This window comes from Cervus elaphus, chromosome 10, assembly GCF_910594005.1.
Source record: "Cervus elaphus chromosome 10, mCerEla1.1, whole genome shotgun sequence".
Taxonomy (NCBI): domain Eukaryota; kingdom Metazoa; phylum Chordata; class Mammalia; order Artiodactyla; family Cervidae; genus Cervus; species Cervus elaphus.
This window is the reverse complement of record NC_057824.1, coordinates 25,140,648-25,163,575: the sequence shown is the minus strand read 5'-3', so window position 1 is coordinate 25,163,575 and position 22,928 is coordinate 25,140,648. Positions and strand designations below refer to the sequence as shown.

The 22,928-nt window shown below is 36.7% G+C and overlaps 1 protein-coding gene across 3 annotated transcripts in view; it reads left to right on the top strand.

Annotated features, from left to right (window-relative positions):
* Window positions 1–22,928, top strand: part of GSPT1 (G1 to S phase transition 1) — a 31,744-nt gene that overhangs the window by 3,551 nt on the left and 5,265 nt on the right. For 2 of the 3 annotated variants that reach the window (XM_043914339.1, XM_043914337.1), the window contains exons 2-14: window positions 8,819–8,863; window positions 8,977–9,018; window positions 9,755–9,982; window positions 10,762–10,795; window positions 12,452–12,529; window positions 13,545–13,725; window positions 14,513–14,667; window positions 14,775–14,915; window positions 16,185–16,278; window positions 17,063–17,143; window positions 20,496–20,669; window positions 21,497–21,586; window positions 21,688–21,856. In XM_043914339.1, coding sequence (XP_043770274.1) covers window positions 8,997–9,018; window positions 9,755–9,982; window positions 10,762–10,795; window positions 12,452–12,529; window positions 13,545–13,725; window positions 14,513–14,667; window positions 14,775–14,915; window positions 16,185–16,278; window positions 17,063–17,143; window positions 20,496–20,669; window positions 21,497–21,586; window positions 21,688–21,856 — 1,447 coding nt within the window. In that variant the 5' untranslated portion in view covers window positions 8,819–8,863; window positions 8,977–8,996. The remainder of the gene's footprint in view (window positions 1–8,818; window positions 8,864–8,976; window positions 9,019–9,754; window positions 9,983–10,761; window positions 10,796–12,451; window positions 12,530–13,544; window positions 13,726–14,512; window positions 14,668–14,774; window positions 14,916–16,184; window positions 16,279–17,062; window positions 17,144–20,495; window positions 20,670–21,496; window positions 21,587–21,687; window positions 21,857–22,928) is intronic. The other variant, XM_043914338.1, reaches the window with a different exon arrangement.

The following is a 22,928-nucleotide window of genomic DNA, read 5'->3' as shown; positions in this document are numbered from 1 at the left end:
TATTTTCAGTTCCAATTTGCACCAAGTTCAGGCTTTTTTATTGTTAAATGAGAAGCAAGTTCAGCAGTGTTCATCAGGATTGCTTGGTGTCTTGGTCTGTTTGGGCTGCTATAACAAAATACTATAGACTTGGTAGCTTGTAAACAACAGAAGTTTATTGCTCACAGTCTGGAGCCTGGAAGTCTGAGATCAGGGTGCCAGCCTGGTTGGGTGAGGACTCTCTTTCCTCTTCTGGATAACAGACTGCTGACTGACTGCTTTCTGTGTCCTCCCAGGGCTGAAGAGGCAAGGGAGTTCTCTGGGGCCTCTTTCATAAAGGCACTAATCCCATTCATGAAGGTTCTGCCCTCATGGTCTAAGGCCACCCAAAGACCCCACCTGATACCATTACTTTGGGCATTAGGATTTCAACATAGGAATTTGGGGAGGAACACAAACCAGGCCATAGGACTTGGCCAGAGCTTCTAAAGTAATGGTATAGAGTTCTATCATCCCTCCCTCATTGTCTCTCAAAACTGCCATTGTGAAATGGATATGGAATAAAACCAGCAGTCCTCAGTAAATCCTTGTTGTTTAGTCACTAAGTCATGTCCAACTCTGCGACCCTGTGGACTGTATAACCTGCCAGGCTCCTCTATCCATGGGATTTCCCAGGCAAGAATGCTGGAGTGGGTTACCATTTCTTTCTCCAGGGAATCCAAGAACAAATCCATGTCTCCTGCATTGGCAGGCGGATTCTTTACCGCTGATCCACCAGGGAAGCTAGTTAGTCCTTAGAAGGGGATTAAGTCACTTGGTGGATGCTGCTATTCGCTGAATTTTCCCAAAGGTGACTGACCTCTTCTGGGCCACCAGAGTAGAGAAGATACAGACTCAAAGTAATAGTCGTTTTGTCCTGATGGGCTCTTACACTTTTTTATGTTAAAGAATACCAGTTGACTGATAGTTAAGTTTAAAGAGATGGTAGATATGGTTGCCCCAAGACATTTGTTTTTCTTCTGACTGAATGCCTGCAGTAACAATTCTAATAGAAAAGACTTTTCAGATGAGACAGTGAATGGGAGAAGTGGGCTGAGGAGATCAGGGAAAGTATTGTTCCTGGAGTATTATTTCTTTTCCTACCTTGTCATACTGCTTATTAGAGATCATTCCATTTTGGCTCTTGTTTCATGATTTTACATGTGGAGTGGCTCAGATGTGGGGGTTCAGGGAACAAGTGAGGGCATCCACTAGGGCTGCAGCATGTTGAGCAGCTGTTTCAACTGTTAGAAACTTTGGGAATAAATTTGATTTTTATTTATTTGGCCATGTTGCCGCATGTGGGATCTTAGTTGCCCCTGCAGTGGAAGCATGGAGTCCTGACCACTGCACTGCTAGGGAATTCCCATGGGAATTTTAGAGCAGGTTTTATTCGCTGCTTTTTTTTCTTTTGTTTATTTTTTGCTTTTTTTCTGGAATTGTACTGCATGAAAAAATGATGAAAACATATCATGGAGTGTTGGGAAATATTGTAGAGAACATATTTTAAGCCTTGTTTTGTTTGCTGGGGAGGAAATGTCTTAAAGTGTTAAAATAGTGTTGTCTTTCTGATTAGAGAGGAAGGAATGAAAAAGAGATTTGATTATCTTTCCTGGTGAGTTATCTGTATTGGAATGGAATTTTTGGAGATGTGAACCTCTGGTTTTGCTCAGGTATGTGAATGGCAGTTAATGAACAGACATTGCCTGCCTGCAGAAGGCAGGATGCTGTGCTAGGCACTCAAAAGCGATACCACCAAGATGGATAACTGATTCTCAAGGAGTCCAGAAAGGGATCAGATACCCAGTCTACTCTAATGGAAGACCCTTCATGGTTAGAGGGCCATACACAGAGTGCAGAGAGAGGGCTTTCAAAGCTGAGAAGCACTGTTCACAGGTCCCCTTATATAAATAATTTCTCTCGTGTCACCCTAATCATAAAACCACAGATCTGTTTTCTACTGAGTGTTCTCTGTGAATATCCGAGGTATAATTAACATAAAATTCACCTTTCTTGTGTTTCTGAACTTGAAGTTTCCTAGGAATTTGCCAGAATACCAGTCATCTTTACTTGTAAGTGTTAGTCGCTCAGTCATGTCCGACTCTTTTCGACTCCATTGACCGTAGCCTGCCAGGCTCTTCCATCCCTGGGATTTTCCAGGCAAGAATACTGGAGTGGGTTGCCAGTTCCTTCTCCAGGGGATCTTCCAGACCCAGGGATCAGACCTGGGTTTCCTGTGTTGCAGGCAGACGCTTTACCAGGGAAGCCCACTTGTAAGTAAAGATTTGTTTATTTCATATTGAACATCGGTGAGTTACTTTGATTCTGGCTCCTTATTTAGAATTTCATCATTCAATTCAGTTCTTAAAATTTTGAGAGAAGGCAGATTTTGGCTACTTGGTTGTTCTGAGGTCCTCAGGCTCCTTTTTTAGCTGTCATTTGATGGTTTATACCGAAGCTTCTTAAGAATTTTATTCCTGCTTTCCATAGATTTTAACAAAGTGTGGCTGGGCCACAGATGTGTTGTTGGTTTTTTCATAAATGACTTTGTTCTAAGGAAAGGTAGTTGTTATATTACTCCTCCAAGTTAAACCAGTCCCCATCATATTCTCCTTCCTAGGTGAGAAGAACACTTAGCAAGGATTTTTTGAGCTAGCCTTGTCTGAGAGTGGTCAAACCAAATTCCAGACCACATTCTAAGAAATTGTATTTCTCTTCACTTGAAATAAAAAATGCATACCTTAGCAAACTGCTATGTGTAAAATAAACTACAAGGATATATTGTGTAGCATAGAGAATTCAGCCAGTGTTTTATAATAATTATAGAGTATAACCTTTAAAAATTGGAATCACAAAAAAAAAATTTTTTTTTTAAAATTGTGAATCACTGTGTTGTACATCTAAAACTTATACAATATTGTGTATCAGCTATCCTTCAATTTATTTAAAAAAGTACATACCTTAGAATGTCATCAGATTGACTGTTTCTGTAGAACTCCAGTAGGAGTTCTTATAGTACTACTAAGCAGTCTGTGCCCATCTCCTTTGTGGTGTTTGGTTTCACATGCATGGTATCTGAAATTAAATATCTCATTGTTTTTGCAGCAGATAGTATATAAATTATAAAGACTATCTTTTAGCATTGTTTGAAAAATAGAGTAGAACTTTAGTTACTCTATGGAAAAGCCTGATCAGGTTGATATTGCTTTAGTGACTGAGTAAATAGGTTCTTTAGAATGTTAGGACCAGAGATGACCTGGCAGTACTACTAAGAGATGCTGAGTGAATGCCTAAGGTCACTCACAGATTTAAGGACACAGTTGAGTGTGGAATCCAAATTTGCCAGTTGCTAATTTAGTGCTCTCGCCATGCTGTTTAATAATGGCAAAAAAAAAAAGAGCATGCCCAGAGCTAATTACTACAACCAGCATGGATCTTCTGAGAGAGTGGCCCTGGAATTTGCCTTTCTTATATTTCATTCTTAAAAGTTTCTATGATCATTATGGGACATTGAAACGCTTATTGTAATAATAAATTTATTGAGCAGTTACCACTTGGTTAAAATGCCCTTCACAACAACCTCTTGAGGTGTAGATACTGATGACCTATTTTTACAGATAAAAAAATTAAGTTTCAGAGAAGCTAAATAAATAGGGAACGTGACATCCATGAATAAATGGAGGAGTTGGGATTAGAACCTAGATCTGATTTCAAAGCTTATTCTAGTAATAGTAGCTCTATTAGTTGTTCTTGTAATTGGAAGTTAAACAATCTTGGCCAAGACACTTTTTCAAAAACTGGGCTTATGAGTTTGTGCACCACGGCACTGTCTCCTGTTCCTTCTCGGCAGTAGCTGGGTACATGTCATAAGTAGGCAGTGCTCTAATTTTAAAAATTTTATTAGTTTATTTTTTGGCCGTGCTGGCTTTGTTGCCGTGCAGGCTTTTGTCTAGTTGTGAGTGGAGGCTACTCCCCAGTTGCGGTTCAGGCTTCTGATTGCAGTGGCTTCTCCCGGCCCACGAGCTTCAGCAGCTGCAGCAAACAGGCTCAGCAGTTGTGGAGTGCATGGGCGTAGTTCCCAAGACCAGCGAGCAAACCGGTGTCTCCTGCATTGACAGGCGAATTCTTTACCATTGAGCCACCAGTGAAGCCCTGCAGTGCTCTAATTTAAAGTAACATTTTGAAATTATTTCTTAGTACATTTTAGGAAATGAGGTAAAATAAACAGCTGTGATCACCACTATCTGTAACATTGTGCCTTTTTATTTTTAGAGGGTTAGGTAGTTAAGGCAAAACCATGGACCTTTGTACATGTTCTGCAGGCTTTTCTTTCTGATGTCTGCCTTTACTATTTTCCAGTGTCGTCTGGGAGAAAATGCCTCAGCTTTTGTGAGACTATGTGGACACCTGTGTGCCAGAGAATTTTAGTTCCTTTCTCAAACTGTTCTTTAACATCTCTTGGATATTGTTTCTCTAACTCCCTTAGAAAATTGGCACATATAAAATTGTTCTGAACCCTACTGCTGAAGTTAATTCAGTAAAAACTGTGTATTTATTCTATACAGTACACTGTGCCAACCTGTGGAGACAAAGTAGAGAAAAAAGTCTCCATGTTTCAGAAAACCAGTCATTCTAGAAGTCTATAATCTCCTAAGGAACAAGAACTGAGCTGTGTGTGTGGGTGGATCTATAATTGAAAGAGGGTCATATCTGAGAGGAGTCAAGAAGCCAGCTCATTAGCCCTTCAGGTGGAGAGTGGTTGGAGAATAGGGCAAAGTAGAAAACCAGATAGGGCAAGTCCATAGGGCAACTGAGGTGACTCCTTCAGAGGAGCCAGAACCGTGCACATGGGGGTGTTTAATTTTAAAACTAAAATCCAGTTCCTCAGTCACAGTAGCTACCTTTAAAGTGCTTAATAGCCACAGGTGGCTAGTGACTATCATCACAGCACAGATATTTCTATCATTGTAGAAATTCAGACAGAATCATCACACTATTTCTCAGATCCATGCAGTGTAGGACACTTGTTACTTCTGTGACAGCACTGAAGTTATTTTTCTTTAATGAACACACCATTTAGCTAACAGGAATAAGATATTTTAGTTAAGATGGCATTATAAATAGCTGTTTTAGTTTGTCAAGGGGATTAGAGACTGGTTTTATAGTTAAAGCAGTGCAAATTTAACTTACTGACTTATGAAATAGATGGATTAAGCTCTTTTCAAGAATTGGTCATCGTTTATGTTTAAAATATGTAGCTTAAACTAAAACATGGCTTTCATTACCTGCCACATGTATGGTCTTGACTAACTTGTACTGTCCTTACTATAAGCTGGCAAAATAGGAGTTGCCATGTTGAAGTCCTTTGATCCATGATTGTATCTTTAAATCTTTTTTATATTTTTAAAAAATCTGTATAACATAAAATTAACTATTTTAGAGTGACCAATTTAAAACATTCTCTTTGTAAAAACTGTCACCTCTGCCTAGTTCCAAAGCATTTTCGCCCCCCCTTCCAGTCATTCCCCTTTCCTTCCAGCTTCTGGTAACCACCAATCTGCTTTCTGCCTCTCTAGATTTACCTATTGTGAATATTTCATGGAAGTGGAATGGTATAACATGTGACCTTTCATGATTGGCTTATTTCACCATGATCATATTTAACTAGCAGTTTGTAAGACCCAGATTATCATCTGTGTTAAAACAATAGGCAGTATTGTTGCCTGGCTGCCTTTTGGTAAAATCTTGTTTTAAAAACTGTAATAATTTCACCACAATTATTAGTTTCTCCTTTTAACTTAGGGTGTGGCAGTTTTAATCACTCGTACGCTCTGATAACTTTCCTACGTTATTAGAATTATCCCTTCGAATACTTGATAAGAATGTGTGTCTGAACATGGAGATACCATTGGAATATATGAAACCATAATTTCATTCCTTGGGAGGTTTTTCTTCTTTCACTGATAGGTATGAACTGTGCAAGACTTGAGAAATCAAGTGCTAATAATCCTGTTTGCTAACCATGAACAGATGACTTTAGGTCTACTAGAATCCTAAGCCCAGGATTAATAGTAGCAGTAAAATCTGGATGTGATGTGCACTGTGAATCAGACCAGAGTAAAATTAACAAGAAGGGCTTGCATGAATGTGTAAAGCCTGGGTACAACAATAATGAGAAGCTTAAATTTAAGGAACACCTTGTTATATGTGATATTTCTGCTTCGTTAATTCCAAAAACATCAGTTTGCAAATGTCACTAGCATTACCAATAAGTTTATAATGTCTTCTGTGGTCTAAATGCATATCATTAGGTGTATATTAAGCACTTGATTGCTTTTGGTACTTTGTCTCTAAGCTTTATAAACTTAAGACAAACATTCAGTAAAAGTAAGATACCTTAAAAAATAAAACCATGAACAGATTTTGCGTTGTGCACCCATGGGGGTGAACTCATGACTGATGTCACTGTCAGGAGAAGTGCCTTACAGCCTAATGCATATGTTGTGTATTTGTAAGTTTAACAGTTGGTTCTAGAACTAGGTGGTCGGGTGTATGTACTATTTCATTTTATAAAGCTCAGTTGCAGTTTGGGTTATTTTACTAAGTGACAGGAGAGTCTACTATACCAGTTATCTTAGTCTTTTTCTGCCTTAGAACATAGGTACATCATCCTTTACTCAGTTCATTTTTTCTGAGTGATTTTCAACAGGGGCCATCTGAGGAAGGGCAGGATGGTACTTCTGTAACTTGAAAGAGCCTACTTGAGTCTGATACCATCTGAATGTTAGATGGTAGTTGTCTGTTTCATAGGGTTTTCAGGGGAATTAGAGGAGACAGCAGTTAGCACATAAGGGCTCAATAAAGGTTAATTGGAATTAGGGTAATTTGCCACCAACTCCCTCCCTACCTCCAGCACTGTACGGATTGGGGAGTGCTTCTTAATCCCTGTCTAGACCATAATAGGCACTCAGTACATGTTATTGATACTCAGTCCATGTTAGGAGATGGAGACTCGTTTGTTGAATATCGAGGCGCCACAAGTTATTTGATAACTAAACAAATTATTCTTTAATCCTGTCTGGCAGATGGCATGTCATCTTCATGACTCCAGTGAAATAATTGTATCTGAAAACTAACAAATGACAAGCCAGGATTTCAAGCCAGGAATCAGCTCAGTTCTGTCCTTTTGCTACTACCCTGTGCCGCCTCTTCCATCCCTAGAGCGGTGAATGAACTTGACTTTTTCTGAAAATTGAGTCATTTTTCCTTATCTTACCTATAAACTTTTCTTAACAGGAAAACAAACCAAAAAAAATTAATCTATATTGTACCTCAAGTACAATTCCTTTTACTTTGTGGACTGAGTTCAAAGGATTTCCCCACCCCAGTTCCTGTTAAAATACCCTGCTAAGCACATAGGGTGGGGTCATCTTAGACTTTTCATTCTTCTTCCCTGCTTCTGTCAGATCTTTGCTGCTTTTATCTTTGCACTGAACTCCTTCTCATGTGTCCTGATGGCATACTTTCTTGTAAGTAGTGTTGTTGGTCTTTCTGACTTGTAGTGTCTTTACCTCTCTGGTTCATCTGTATACTACCATAGAATGATCTCCCTAAGTCACACTTGGCATGTCACTTCCTTCCTCAGAAAAAATCGGTTGCCTGTGGCCTTTCAGGGACAGGAATTTCTTTCTTTCCTTCTTTTCTTTTTTTGGCCATGCCATGTGGCTTATGTTGTCTCAGTTCCCTGAGCAGAGACTGAACCCAGGGCTGTGGCAGTGAAAGCCTGGAATCCTAATAGGCCACCAGGGAACGCTCAGGAATTGCTTTCTTCAGCACTTCATGTTATTGGAGTGCGGGCCCCAAGCTTTTTGTTGACTTACGGGTGTTAATACTTCCTGGGCACTGATTTTAGGAGACTGATGTGCTGCCTACTGTGCTAAGGAGGCAGATTGGACACTGATTTTAAATGTGAGTCTTGCAGGTTAAGAATTCACTGTTCTTTATTGGTGTGCAGGATTCATGTGACTTCACATTCTCTGATGTCTTTTTGCCTCTTGTAGATTCTTTAAAGCAAGAGTACTTGGGTACTGGAGTATTTAGTATGAAAAGTAAACGAATGGATTGGGGTATTAGTGTACATTTCACATACATCTCTGCCAGTGGTGTCATCAAGTTTGTAATGTGATAGCCATGCAAACTGGGTTATTGCTTGACCTTAGAATTCTAATTCTAGGACAAAACTAGCATCATTGTAACCACTTTTTCTGAGATGATGTAAGGGCCTGGATGCATTCCAGAGACTATACACGAATGTCCTTTTCATTTTATTGGTATTGAATAGAATTTATTTAAGGATCTTGATGATAACATGTATTATAGAATCTTAACAAGGACTAATCATTGCTTCCTTGGGCTAGAGAATCTAGAGTAGTAATGTGTATTTGTTGAGTAAAATCTAACTTGATCTGTGCTGCTGCAGGTTACTTTTACAGTATCTGTAAAGGAAAAGTTTATGAAGTAGAGTCAGAATAAACATGCTTTTGTGAATACATTTCAGTTACTGAAAATGTTTTAAAATTAGTTGTAATTGGTAGAGTTTTTTTAGGTTAAACAGATTTGTAATTTGAAAGCTTGTGTTAGTTGTCATTGTTCTGAATTATTGAGGTTTTTGCTTTGTTATTGAACTTCTGTTTTTCCTGTTTCTTTCTTTCTTTTTTTTTTTGTTGTCCTGTTTCTTAAAAGATAAGTAAAATGGATGTATAGGTCTCAATTTTTAATAGACCTTATTTCTGTTAAACAGCACCTGTGGAGTCTTCTCAAGAGGAACAGTCATTGTTGTGTGAAGGTAATTTTCTATGATGTGACTCTTTGAACAACTAATTGAGAAAGCATTAAATTGTCTGTGGTGTGTAAATCTAGATAGTGTTTTGTAAAGATATATCTCAATTTCTTGTCTAGGTTCAAATTCAGCTGTTAGCATGGAACTTTCAGAACCTATTGGTAAGAAAATTTCTGACCATATTAATACAGTAATATGAAACTCTTTCAGTCTCAAGATTTAAGGTACAAATGTAAGTGTTATGATTATTATAATGCCTACATTTTAAAAAGCTACATTGAAAACTGAGTCTTTGCCATTAGGATTTAGCAAACAGAGCTAATGGGGCATTAACACTGCCATGATAAATTTAGTGATGGCAAATATAAAAGAATCAAATGGAGGAAATGCTAAATCAGTTTGAATAGGTGTACTTAATTTACATTTGTGAAAATTGTCTTCCTTTTTGTAACTTTCTTAAGGGTTTCATTTTCCCAAGGTGTTTAATAACATTGATAGTGAAGTTCTACTACTTCCAAAGGAAAAACAGAAATCTAAATCTTTTCACACTTTTCTGTATTCTGATTTTGAACTTCCCCTTTTCTACTGTTAGGACATCTTGATGCCAGAATAATCGGGCTGCCTGGAGTGTTAGATGTCCTGTTCATATTTTGTTCATCCTTAAGAAGATGAAGCGCCATTAAAATAGTCTCTCCTAATCTGAGTCAGAGCTCTGATGTCGCCTGTGAGGCCAGCTTGTCTGTTTCTGTTGAAAGAGACTTTCTTGCTGGTGTGCCACTAGGTGTTGGGATAGGGAACTGAATATGTTAAGTTCTCTTTGTTGTTTAGAAGCATCTGTGTTTTAATGTATAGATAGATGATAAACCTTTTTCAGAATGCTAAACTGTTTTATTTCAGTAGAAAATGGGGAGACAGAGATGTCCCCAGAAGAATCATGGGAGCACAAAGAAGAAATAAGTGAAGCCGAGCCAGATGGTGGTTCCTTGGGAGATGGAAGGCCCACAGAGGAAAGTGCCCAGGAAATGATGGAGGAGGAAGAGGAAATACCAAAACCTAAATCTGTGGTTGCACCGCCAGGTGCTCCCAAGAAAGAACACGTAAATGTGGTATTCATTGGGCATGTAGGTGAGTGTACTTGTAGCACTGATAAGAAATGACCAAAGTTATTGAATCCATCAGACAGAGAACATCTTATTTAGCTACTTGAAGTATTTAGTGAAACTGAACTAAATTTATCTAAAATGTCTTGATTTTTAACTCAGTAGATTTTTTTAGCTGGCAGAACATTGCCAGCAGTGTATTCTTGGAAGTTGTGGTGGCATGGTAGCTGGAAGAAAATAAGTATATTTGTATGTGATACATAATTGGTCTGTAGGCCATTGGTGATGGCTCAGCATTTTATAACATCTGTTAATATTTTTTTTTTAAAAGCCTATTTTTTGTGTGAGAAGAAAATAACAAGAATTATGTGCCCCTTTGTCTTTGCTTTCTCTTATCTCTGCCTTCTCTTGAATTTGATGATACACCATTCTGCTTTTTTTTAGTAGCAAGAACTCCTTTGAAATGTGTAAAGGAACACCTGTATTGGCTAAAAGTGCAAAGCAGACTACCTAAATGTAGTTCAGGGGTCTTGGCTACTTTTGTTCTTCTGAGGCTCCCCTTGGGTAATTCATATTATCAGTAAAATAGTCCTAAGTCATTATAAAGCTGCAGGGGGTTCTTAGATTCAAGGACAGAGGTAACTAACCAGAACTTCGGACCCAGATTCTATTCTTTGCAGTCACTTTTGCAAGCTGTAATTAGGTATGTTAAATGGGCCTTTGGTTGTGTTCCTATATAGTCCTTGTGTTTTGGTTTGATTACACCTGTGGTTTGCCTGTTGTTGATCATGTTGTTATTTTTAGATGCTGGCAAGTCAACCATCGGAGGACAAATAATGTAAGTATATTTTTTGTTAAATACCTTTTGTTATCACTATAAGACTCTCATGAAACCTTAATTAAATGTATTTCTAAAAGCTGTCTTTTAGATTTGTTAATAAAAAGTAATATAGAATCCTAGATTATAAGAAATTTTACTTTGTTTTAAATATAATTTTCTTGGGAATAATGAATCAGGGGAACTGGTGTTTCCTCATTCATCAACTCCTTGAATATATGTGGATTTAATCAGAGTGTCTGCTTAACATGATTTTTTTTTTTCATCATATATAGAATGTATCTAGGAATGAAAATGCCATGGTTGATGTTTAGTGATGTGTTCTAGAATTGAAAAATATTTTAATTAAAACATCTTTTTAATCTCTCCTAAAGTAGACTCATTTCTTTAAGCTGTTATCTTAAAGGATAACAGAGGGTCTAGAGGGCATATCTTCATTGTGTTGCTTTGTTAAGTAATCTTAATTAGTAAATTTGCCAGTTACTGCTGAAAATTTCTACAACAGACCCTAAAGCAGGCTATTATACAGGAATTCTTACCTAAGACTCTATGGAAAGAAGTGGCAGGCCCATTTGATGTTGTGTTTTAGGAGAGTGTATATTTTTTTATTATGGGCTGGAATTTTCATTGACATTTCACAAAGATTCTATATCAAAATGGTTAGAAACACGCACTATAGATGACTATTGAGAACATCCAGAGACAGAAGCTTAGAACAGGATTTAATTTGGATAGAGTCAAGGGAAGCAGTTAGGTATTACTAAGGAATTATTTTAAAATTACAATCTCATTTTGACTAGTATGTTTTAAATATTAAATAGTAAGACTTAATTGCTTGGATAGCACTTAGAATTCCTTTCTTTTATGTTAGTATTTACATTTGCTTTTTTAAAAAAACATTTATTTTGAAATAATTTTAGACTTATGGAAAGGTTCCAAAAACAGTAGTGGAATTGTTAGACAATTTATGCAGCCTACCTTAATGTTAACATACTAAATAACCATTGTATAATCATCCCAACTAGTGAGTTATCACTGGTACAAACTAACTAAACTGCACATCTCATTTGAATTTCACCAGTTTTTCAACCAGTATCATTTTTCTGTTCTAGAATTTAACATTACACTTAGTTGTTACGTCTCTTTAGTCTCCTCCAAGGTGTGACATTTCCTCAGTCTTGTCTTTCATGACCATCATAATTTGAAGAGTGCTGTTTGGTTATTTTATCGGATGTTCTTCAATTTGGGTTTGACGATGTTAATAATTAGATTGAGGGTATGCGTTTTGGAAAAGACTATCTCAGAAGGTATGTTGTGCTCTTATGAGAACGCAGATGATCGCAATATTCAGTATGTTTTATCTATTACTGGTGATAATAACTGGTGAAACTTGGTTAAGGTGTCTGCTGCCAGAATTCAGCACTGTAAAGTTATTTTTTTCCCATTATCTTGGGGGAGGTAATCTGAGACTGTAAATGTCTTTTCCACTGAAATTTTCCATGATTTCAGCATCTACCCCAGTGGCACTTGTACTTTAAAGTAGCTTTTTTATGGAGTTCAGATTCCCTTCGAGAGCTTTAAAGATTTCCTAACTTCACAACTGAGCAATTCATGAGTAATTAAATGTTTGTTTCTCTTTTCTTTCAACGTTTCCAGGTATTTGACTGGAATGGTTGACAAAAGGACACTTGAGAAATATGAAAGAGAAGCTAAAGAAAAAAACAGAGAAACCTGGTAAACTTTTATGACAGTAGTTACGTTTCAGGAAACTACTTATTTAATGCTTTTGTAGTCTACTAATATAAATTCATGAGAGGAGACTTGTAGGATAAATTATAAAGCATCTATTTAATTGAGACATTACTTGGCCACACAATTTCATTCACAGAATTTATAATAATCAGGAGCAGATGTTACAGTGGAATTTGGGGAGAAAGCAGATAACATAATAGTACTTAAGGGTATGTGAGTAAACAGTTGAAAGAAAAAAAGAATAGATGGAATAATATATTGACAGTAGTTGCCTTTGCATGGATAGAGGGTCAGCTTTTTTCTTCTTTCTAACCTTATCTTTTCTTAAGTTAACAAGCTTTATCTCAATAGGACATTGGTGGTCTTTTTATTTTTTTTTTCTTTTAATTGTATTTCTGTGTTAAGGGGAAAAGTTCCTAATCAATATAATACTAAAAAATGGATTACTTACTATGAAATACAGATGATGTGATGAGGTAGGTAAACAGTAAACACTGTTAAGGATGGTTCGAATTTATATATGTAATTTTTATATGGCAAAGAAATAGCAAAATAATTTTTAGCAAGTAACCATTGTTCCCAAATGGTGGGTTAGTGGCCTTCACTTTTGAAAGGTACCCTTAGACAGCCTTATTTGTATTATACTTTGTGCTAGATGATTTTTAAAATGAAATATAAAGGAACTCATTACTTACTCATAGTGATATCGGCACTGGTACTAAACAGTCTTTCTTTGTATGTTGTCATCTTGTTATTATACATAATACTTGCTTACAGAATGTATAATTGACACTGGATATATATAAAAGCTCTTGAGTATTTGAATCAGAAGAATATAAGTTTAAGTCATTTAACTTTTATTTCTACCTAGTCCTGTTCATGATTTAAATGTATGTTGAACATAAAATTCTTCTACCATTAATTACACATTTAATGGTAGAAGAATATTTTTAAAACTCATGTTCTTACCAGTATTGTTATTTTAAAATTATTTCAGGTACTTATCTTGGGCCTTAGACACAAATCAGGAAGAAAGAGACAAGGGTAAAACAGTAGAAGTGGGTCGTGCCTATTTTGAAACGGATAAGAAGCATTTTACAATTCTAGATGCCCCTGGCCACAAGAGTTTTGTCCCAAATATGATTGGTGGTGCTTCTCAAGCTGATTTGGCTGTACTGGTAAGGAAGGATGTTTCCGATTCATCCCTGTATTTGTTAGCAGCCCAACTTGAAATGTAAACACTTGGATTTACCTTCTAAAAGCTAGAATTTAGATTACAGTGAACTGTAAAATATACAAAGGCACAATTTTCACTGTTTCAATAATCTGCCCAAGAAATCTTCATAATTTGATTTACTTATGAAAATGTTTCTGCTTTTCTCTGCCCATTGCTATTGTCTGTTACTGTGTCAGAAATTAGTGTCCACTGACTGCTAAACCTAATCCATTTTGTACTCAATCCTGTGAGTGCAAAAATGAGTAAGAAATTATCTGTTTAAGATCTTCAGTCATTTTGCAACTTGGGGGTAGTTATTGTATTAGCACTAAATCACATATATGTTTGAAATGTAAAATATAAAGGCATACTAGATTTTGGAGAATTGGGAATGAGAAGAAACATATACCAAAATTTTAAAGTATTTAGACATTGTGACATTCAAAAGTATATATATGCTCAGACGATAAAAGAATCTACCTGCAATGCAGGAGACCCAGGTTCAATCCCTGGGTCAGGAAGATCCCCTGGAGAAGGCAGCCCACTCCAGTATTTTTGCCTGCAGAATCCCGTGGACAGAGGAGCCTGTCAGGCTATGGGGTCACAAAGAGTTGGACATACTGAATGACTGACTCACTCACTTCTATTTTCTTGCAAGATGCTTCTGATAAAACTGAAAAGAAAAATGTTGTATTGCTAGAAGAGTGTACTTGAATGTGTAAGAATAAACTATTGATTTCTTGGAACAGGTAATCTCTGCCAGGAAAGGAGAGTTTGAAACTGGATTTGAAAAAGGAGGACAGACAAGAGAACATGCAATGTTGGCAAAGACAGCAGGTGTAAAACACTTAATTGTGCTTATTAACAAGATGGATGATCCAACAGTAAATTGGAGCAATGAGAGGTAAGTTTGGATGTCTTACTGCTTTTTCATAGATACTTTGTTTAATGTTGAAACTATAGAGTTCAGTTGCTTTACATTATAATTGAGTTATTTATAAATATTAATAGATATGAAGAATGTAAAGAGAAACTGGTGCCGTTTTTGAAAAAAGTTGGCTTTAATCCCAAAAAGGACATCCACTTCATGCCATGCTCAGGACTGACAGGAGCAAACCTTAAGGAGCAGTCAGATTTCTGCCCTTGGTACATGTAAGTAAGCTTTTAAAAGTGTGTGTCTTATTAAGTAACTTTTTAATTAAGTTTTTGGCTACACAGCATGTGGGATCTTATTTCCCTGCCTAGGGATCGAATCCACGCCCTCTGGATCACTAGGGAAGGCCCAATGTGTTCATGTGTGTTAGTCGCTCAGTCATGTCTGACTCTTTACGACCCCGTGGACCATAGCCCACTAGGCTCCTCTGTCCATGGGATTCTCCAGGCAAGAGTACTGGAGCGGGTAACCTTTCCCTTCTTCAGGGGATCTTCCCCACCCAGGGACCAAACCAGGGTCTCTTGCATTGCAGGCAGATTCTTCATGGGCTGAGCTACCCAGGAAGCCCAGTAATTTAAGAAAATATTGAGTGTAACCTTGGCTTTAAAAATGCCATGACCTTTGTTTTTTAACTGGGTTTTCTTTTTATTACTGAGTTGTTAGGGTACTTTATGCACTGGGTACAATTTTATCAGAGACATGATTTGCAAGCATTTTCTCCCATTCTGTGGGCTATCCTTTTACCTTCTTCATAGTGTCCTTTGAAGTACAAAAAGGTCTTAATTTTGATGAAGTCTTGTTTATTTTTTCTCTTAATTGTGCTTTTGGTGTCATGCCTAGGGAATTGTTGCCCAATCCAGTCAGAAAGAGTTAGACCTGTTATTTTCATTTAAGCCTATTGAAGCTCTTAGGTGTGTGTTTCATTTTTGGATTAATTTTTTATAAGGTAAAGTCTTGAATACTTCAGCTTTGTGAGTATTTAAATTGGGAAATGTGAGTCTTTGACTTTTATTCCCCCTCCCCACCCCCCAAGAATATTTTGCCTTTTTGGGTCCCTTGAATTTCCATATGAACATTAGGATCAGCTGGTCAAATTTCTGCAAAAAGGCAGTGGGACTTTAATAAGAACTGCACTGAATTTGTAGATCAGTTTGGGGGGAACATTGCGATCTTGGCAATATTAAACCTCCCAATTCACATACTGTAGTTTTAAAGGGGAAATTATAGAATCTTGATTTCAGAGCTGGAAAAAGTCCATAAAAAATTAAGTTGTATAGAGTGGCTTCAGTTTATTACAACATTTGGGTTATCTGCCATTAAATATTTTTATAACTTTACAGGGAAGCTTTTTCATTATATTGATCTATTTTATTTTTTTAGAAAATGTTTCTGAGGAATAAGTGAGATGAACTAGATAAAGTTAGAGCCATGTAATTTCTTAAAATTTTAACATTTATATTGACTCTTTAATTTTATTATATTCTCAGTGGATTACCATTTATTCCATATCTGGATAATTTGCCAAACTTCAATAGATCAGTTGATGGACCAATCAGGCTGCCAATTGTGGATAAGTACAAGGTACCCAAAATGTTCAAGAAATTGGGTTTTATGGGAGGTGACAAATTATTTTGTGTTCTGTTTCAAACTATGAAATAAATCAGTTTAGTTTATTTTGGCTGTTTTTCTGTGAGCCAGTGATCATTTTTTGGTGAGAGATTCTTATACATCAAACTGCTGAAAGAGTTTGTACATTAAAGTTGATAGATACTGACAAATAGCCTTCCAAAATACAGTGCTAATTCACATGACCACCAGAAACATATGAACATGTTTACCATAGCCTAACCAACACTGGATGTTAGTCTTTAAAAACTAAGCTTCAAATAAAGAAAAAAATAATAAGCTTCACTATTTTTAACTATGTTTTCAGCTTCACTTTTTTAAGTACTGCACTATCAATATGTAGTATTTTGCTTTTTTTCAAATACATCATTATTTCATTAGCTTCATGCTAAAGATCTTGAACATGTAGTTTTTAAATAGGGAACATCTCAGACAGTTTTGAGAGAACCTCAGTTTGAACAAGAAATTTAGATCTTCAGACATAAAATTCTGTCTCCTGCAGTGTGTTTTCTTTTTAAATCCTAGGCATACTTACTTATTAGTATTATATATGTGTGTGTGCTTTTGACACAGAGTATTTATTGCCTGTGTCTTAAGATTAATCCTAAGCATTCTACCACTTGAGCTAAAGATTTTCTTTTCTGAATAAGCCTTGCAAGATTTCACTTTGGGTTGTTGAACTCCTGTATAGTAGTAACAGAAGTCTGACATTTGGTTTTTTTACTTTCAATTTAAATAGGATATGGGCACTGTGGTCCTGGGAAAGCTGGAATCAGGATCTATTTGTAAAGGCCAGCAGCTTGTGATGATGCCAAACAAGGTAAGAATTCACAATGCTCTTGTTCATTTAAAATTTCTCTTGAAAAGTATTAGTAAGGAATCAGAACTTTTCAGTCTTAGGGATTTCATTAAAAGAAACCACTTTTTTGTTGTTGTTTTTGAAACCACTTTTTAAATCCAACATTGGTAGTTGTGGTGGTTTAGTCACTAAGTTGTGTCCTACTCTTGTGACCCCATGAACTGTAGCCTGCCAGGCTCCCCTCTCCATGGGATTTTCCAGGCAAGAATACTGGAGTGGGTTGTCATTTTCTTCTCCAGAGTATCTTGCCAACCCAGGATCGAACCCAGGTCTCCTGCATTGCAGGCTGATTCTTTACTGTCTGAGCAACCAGGGAAGCCCAGATGTAAGACTTTTACCTTAAAAAACTATAGGTAGGCAACCTACAGATTGGGGGTAAGAAATTGTATATCATAAATCTGATAAAGGGGTTACTATCCATAATATATCAAGAACTCCTACAACTCAACAATAAACAGAAAGAACCTGACTAAAAAATTAGCAAAGAACTTAAAGCAGGCATTTCTCCAAAGATGAACAAATGGCCAACAAACACATGAAAAGAAGCTCAACGTCACTAATCATTAGGGAAATGCAAATCAAAGTTACAGTGAGATAATACCTCACAGCTGTCTCGATGGCTGTTTTAAAAAAAAAAACCAGAAAATAACAAATGCTGGTGAGGATGTAGAGATTTGGAACACTTTCTGCATTGTTGGTAGGAATGTAAAATTGTGCAGCTGCTGTGGAAAACTTAATGGCATTTCTTCAAAAACAAAAATAATAATAAAAATAGAATAATCATGATCTGGCAGTTCCACATCTGAGTATACACCCTTAAAAGCTGAAAACAGACCTTGAAGAACCAATGTTCACAGCACCCAACACGTGGAAGCAGGAGCAGACAAACAGGGTGTGTACATAAAAGGGCACGTCACTCAGCTTAGAAAGGAGGGTGTTCCAACACAGGCTGCAGCATGGGTGGGCCTGGGGGCGTTATTACTAAGTGAAACAGGCCAGCCAGTCAGACACACGCAAGTCACGGATGACTCTCCACTTTTGTGAAGTACTTTGAGTAGGTAAAATCTTTACTACCACTCAGAAAGTAATTAAAAAATTAATCTTAATTTTTTATAAGTATGGATCATAGATTTGACTTGCTCTATTTTGTTTAGTCATAAAAGTCTTCATTTAGGAAAAGGAATTGTTACACTGGATTATTTGGGCAAAAAGTAGTAAACATACTTGTTTGGTTATATATGATGGAATTGCCAGTTTCTACCTCTTTATTCCATTACTCTAAAGAATTTGCTAGCAAATATGGCTGTACTACCAGTTTTGGAAATGAATTTCAAGACAGGTATCAGTAAGGTGTAAGCTACCTTTTGGGAAAGAAAGCCATTAGTTGTGTATGTGTATGGGGGAGAAACTACTGGAGTTTAGCAAATGACAGTTTGTAGAATTCTGGTATGGAATACAATGATTCTGGATTCTCTACTGTTTATCTACCATCCAATGAGAAAGTTAATTTTGTCTGGAAGGTTGTTGTTTTGTTTTCTGGCATGTGTTTTAAAAATATGAATTATCTCCAACGGAGGAAATGGAGTAAAATAAGGGACTACTTTGTGGGTATTGTTTTAACATTTTCCCCCGTCTGTCAGTATCAGTTCAGTCACTCAGTTGTGTCCGACTCTTTGCGACCCCGTGAACCACAGCACCCCAGGCCTCCCTGTCCATCACCAACTCCCGGAGTCCACCCCAACCCATGTCCATTGAGTTAGTGATGCCATCCAGTCATCTCATCCTCTGTCATCCCCTTCTCCTCCTGCCCTCAATCTTTCCCAGCATCAGGGTCTTTTCCAATGAGTCAGCTCTTCGCATCAGGTGGCCAAAGTATTGGAGTTTCAGCTTCAACATCAGTCCCTCCAATGAACACCCAGGACTGATCTCCTTTAGGATGGACTGGTTGGATCTCTTTGCAGTCCAAGGGACTCTCAAGACTCTTCTCCAACACCACAGTTCAAAAGCATCAATTCTTCAGCGCTCAGCTTTCTTTATAGTCCAACTCTCACATCCATACATGACCACCGGAAAAACCATAGCCTTGACTAGACGGACCTTTGTTGTCAAAGTAATGTCTCTATATGTCCCCATCTATATGCTTTAAAAAAAAAATTATTGCAGTAAAAGACAAATTTTACCACTATTGACATTTTGTACATTCACAGTATTGTGCAACCATCACCACGTCTAGTTCCAAAACATTTTCATCACCCTAGAAGGAAACCCTCCACCTATTAAACAGTCAGTGTGCTTTTAGAGACACGTGCACCCCAATGTTCATCGCAGCACTGTTTATAATAGCCAGGACATGGAAGCAACCTAGATGCCCATCAGCAGATGAATGGATAAAGAAGCTGTGGTACATATACACCATGGAATATTACTCAGCCATTAAAAAGAATTCATTTGAACCAGTTCTAATGAGATGGATGAAACTGGAGCCCATTATACAGAGTGAAGTAAGCCAGAAAGATAAAGAACATTACAGCATACTAACACATATATATGGAATCTAGAAAGATGGTAACGACAACCCTATATGCAAAACAGAAAAAGAGACACAGAAGTATAGAACAGACTTTTGAACTCTGTGGGAGAAGGTGAGGGTGGGATGTTTCGAAAGAACAGCATGTATATTATCTATGGTGAAACAGGTCACCAGCCCAGGTGGGATGCATGAGACAAGTGCTCGGGCCTGGTGCACTGGGAAGACCCAGAGGAATCGGGTGGAGAGGGAGATGGGAGGGGGGATCGGGATGGGGAATACGTGTAAATCTATGGCTGATTCATGTCAATGTGTGACAAAACCCACTGGAAAAAAAAAAAACAACAGTGTGCTTTTAAAGCTTAGTTGTTCAGATAACCTTAGAAAAATACATTCTTCAGATGTTTGGGGATTGATAGGTAATAGAAGCTATGTCTCTTAACTCCTGAAATTTAAGAATAATAAAAGTTATATCTATAAAACTAAAATGATTTATGTTTTAATTTTAAAAAAGTAAAAAAGGCAGATGTTCTGTTTGGAAATTATTAGGATGTGATATTAAAAAGATGACATAAATCTTTTAATTGGCAGCTTGTAATTCTACGATATGATTTTCATTAAGTTCGTGTTATACAAATGTTACAAAGTTTTAAACTCAAAAGAATTATTTTGGCTAATCAACAACCACAGAAAAATGTGACTTGCAAGTCTTCAGCAAACAGATCATTTTCCATTCTGTAATGTAGTGAATGTATCAAAAGTTTTCCCATCTTGGTTTCTTTTAAGCACAATGTGGAAGTCCTTGGAATCCTTTCCGATGATGTGGAAACCGATTCTGTAGCCCCAGGTGAAAACCTCAAAATCAGGCTGAAAGGAATTGAAGAGGAGGAGATTCTTCCAGGGTTCATACTTTGTGATCCTAATAATCTTTGTCATTCTGGTCGCACATTTGATGCCCAGGTAAACCAGATATTGTAGTTATCATGATGACCTTTACTGTCACAATGAGACTAGGATTTAAATGCCATTTGTCCTGATTATTGGCGATATGCCTTTGTGTGCAGAAGGGGAACTAAAATAGGATAAACCATATATAGAGATCACAACAGCTGTGATGTACACCTCATACCCATACGGTCTTTGATGGTACAAGTCATGGGTAGAGAGTATGCATTTTTAGTTTTTATTTTCTGTTGATAATATATATTGATACTTAATATTTTGCTCAAAGTGTCTTTCACTTTAAGTAGAGCATAGTTGCCTTGGAAGTCATGGTTTGTCTGCTCATTGAGAGCAAGCAAATTTCCAGATAGGAAAACACAATTAATTTCTCTACATTATTAGCACCCTGACTTCCCCAGGAGGATGACAGAGTAAGTAATTGGTACAACTCACAGAATTTTTGAGTTGTTATATGATGATTAATCAAGTTAGATTTTTCTGTCAGATACAAGGTTGTTAACTTTGGGGCTTGGATACTGGGAAATGGATAAAACTAAGTTTGTATCAGGAGGGAAAATTCTAGCATGTGAGCAGCAGTGAATGCCTTGGTGGGGGAGTATAGAGCAGAGGCTTTCCAGAGAAGAAATCTTGGATGCCTGTGTTTTTAAAGTTTGGGCACTTGCCAAGATCAGCAGGATAAGGATATCAAAAATTCATGCTTTGAGGTAACCCAATCTGACCTATCACTTCTAACCCAAAAATAAGTTGGTGCCCTACTGAAATTGTGAGTTACACATTCAGTTCTTTTTTTTATCTAGGGATGATAATTTTTTTTTGTTTGACAGATAGTGATTATAGAGCACAAGTCCATCATCTGCCCAGGTTATAATGCGGTGCTGCATATCCATACCTGTATTGAAGAAGTCGAAATAACAGTGAGTTTTAAGATAATTGCGGTTTTTAAGACCATTATTCACACTCCTGGTCTTAAAGATTCTTAGGCATTATTCTAATCTCATCCTTTTTTCTTGGATAGGCCTTAATCTGCTTGGTAGACAAGAAATCAGGAGAAAAGAGTAAGACTCGACCCCGTTTCGTGAAACAGGATCAAGTGTGCATTGCCCGCTTGAGGACAGCAGGAACTATCTGCCTTGAGACCTTTAAAGACTTCCCTCAGATGGGTCGCTTTACTTTAAGAGATGAGGGTAAGCCTTTAAATTGATGTCCAGAGGTCTGTCTAAGGTGCTTAGCTTTGGTACTTTTCATCTGAGTACAGTGCACATTAGAAGTTCATAGGAAACTTGGATACCTGTTTATAATATATGTCATATATGTTTTATGAGTTGAATGAATTAAACAGACTTGACCATACATTTTAGTAGTAATGCTCTAGATGAAGAACCTTAATCTTGATATTTTGCAGGCAGTGGGTTTTAAGAGTCCTTTTATTTATTGCTAAATAAGACATTTCTATGAAACTCATCTTGAAGGACTTTATCCAGTAGAGCAAATTTTTGCTAATAAGCAAACCTCTGAGGTAGACATCTTATTTTTCAGAAAAAATAATTTTAAAATCCAATATGATAAACTTTAACTGCACTGAAATGGGGGGAGATAAAGGAGTACATAGATTAATAGTCTTAATGCCTAATATTTTCAAGGTTTAATATTTATTATATTTTTATAAATAAAAATAAATTTAAAATAAAAATATTTTTATTATATTTTTAAATATTTATTATTTATTTATTCCAAGGTTTAATATTCATGTTCTTTTGTGTTTATGTCCACTTCTGCCTGAGTGAATTGGAATAGCTGTAATTTTGCTATTTCAAACAGCTATGAAACTTTGGTATCATAGAAACAAAATGACTTTGTGTTTAATAGAACATTTCTCTTATAGATTATTAATTTAGGTTACTATTTTAAGACTGTGGAAGACTTTACATAAAACTTTATGGTTCACTTGAAATACAGAATAGTCAGTTCACATACTAGTTCCAATTTGATTCAGCAAAAACTTTACTGTATATCTGCTGAATGTCAGGAGTTGTGCCAAGCACCGGGAATATAATGGATATGGTCCCTGAGCTTTATTTCAGAGGAAACTATATAAAGATGGTATACATGTAAAATGATTATCTTAAAAGTCTTCTTGATGATAGTGAAACTGGCTATTGGGGCTTTCCTATTAATATAACAAAATTAGAATTTTATTTACCATTTAGAAATTAATGTAGCAAGAATTTTTTACTAAAGAATTTTTTTTTCCCCCAA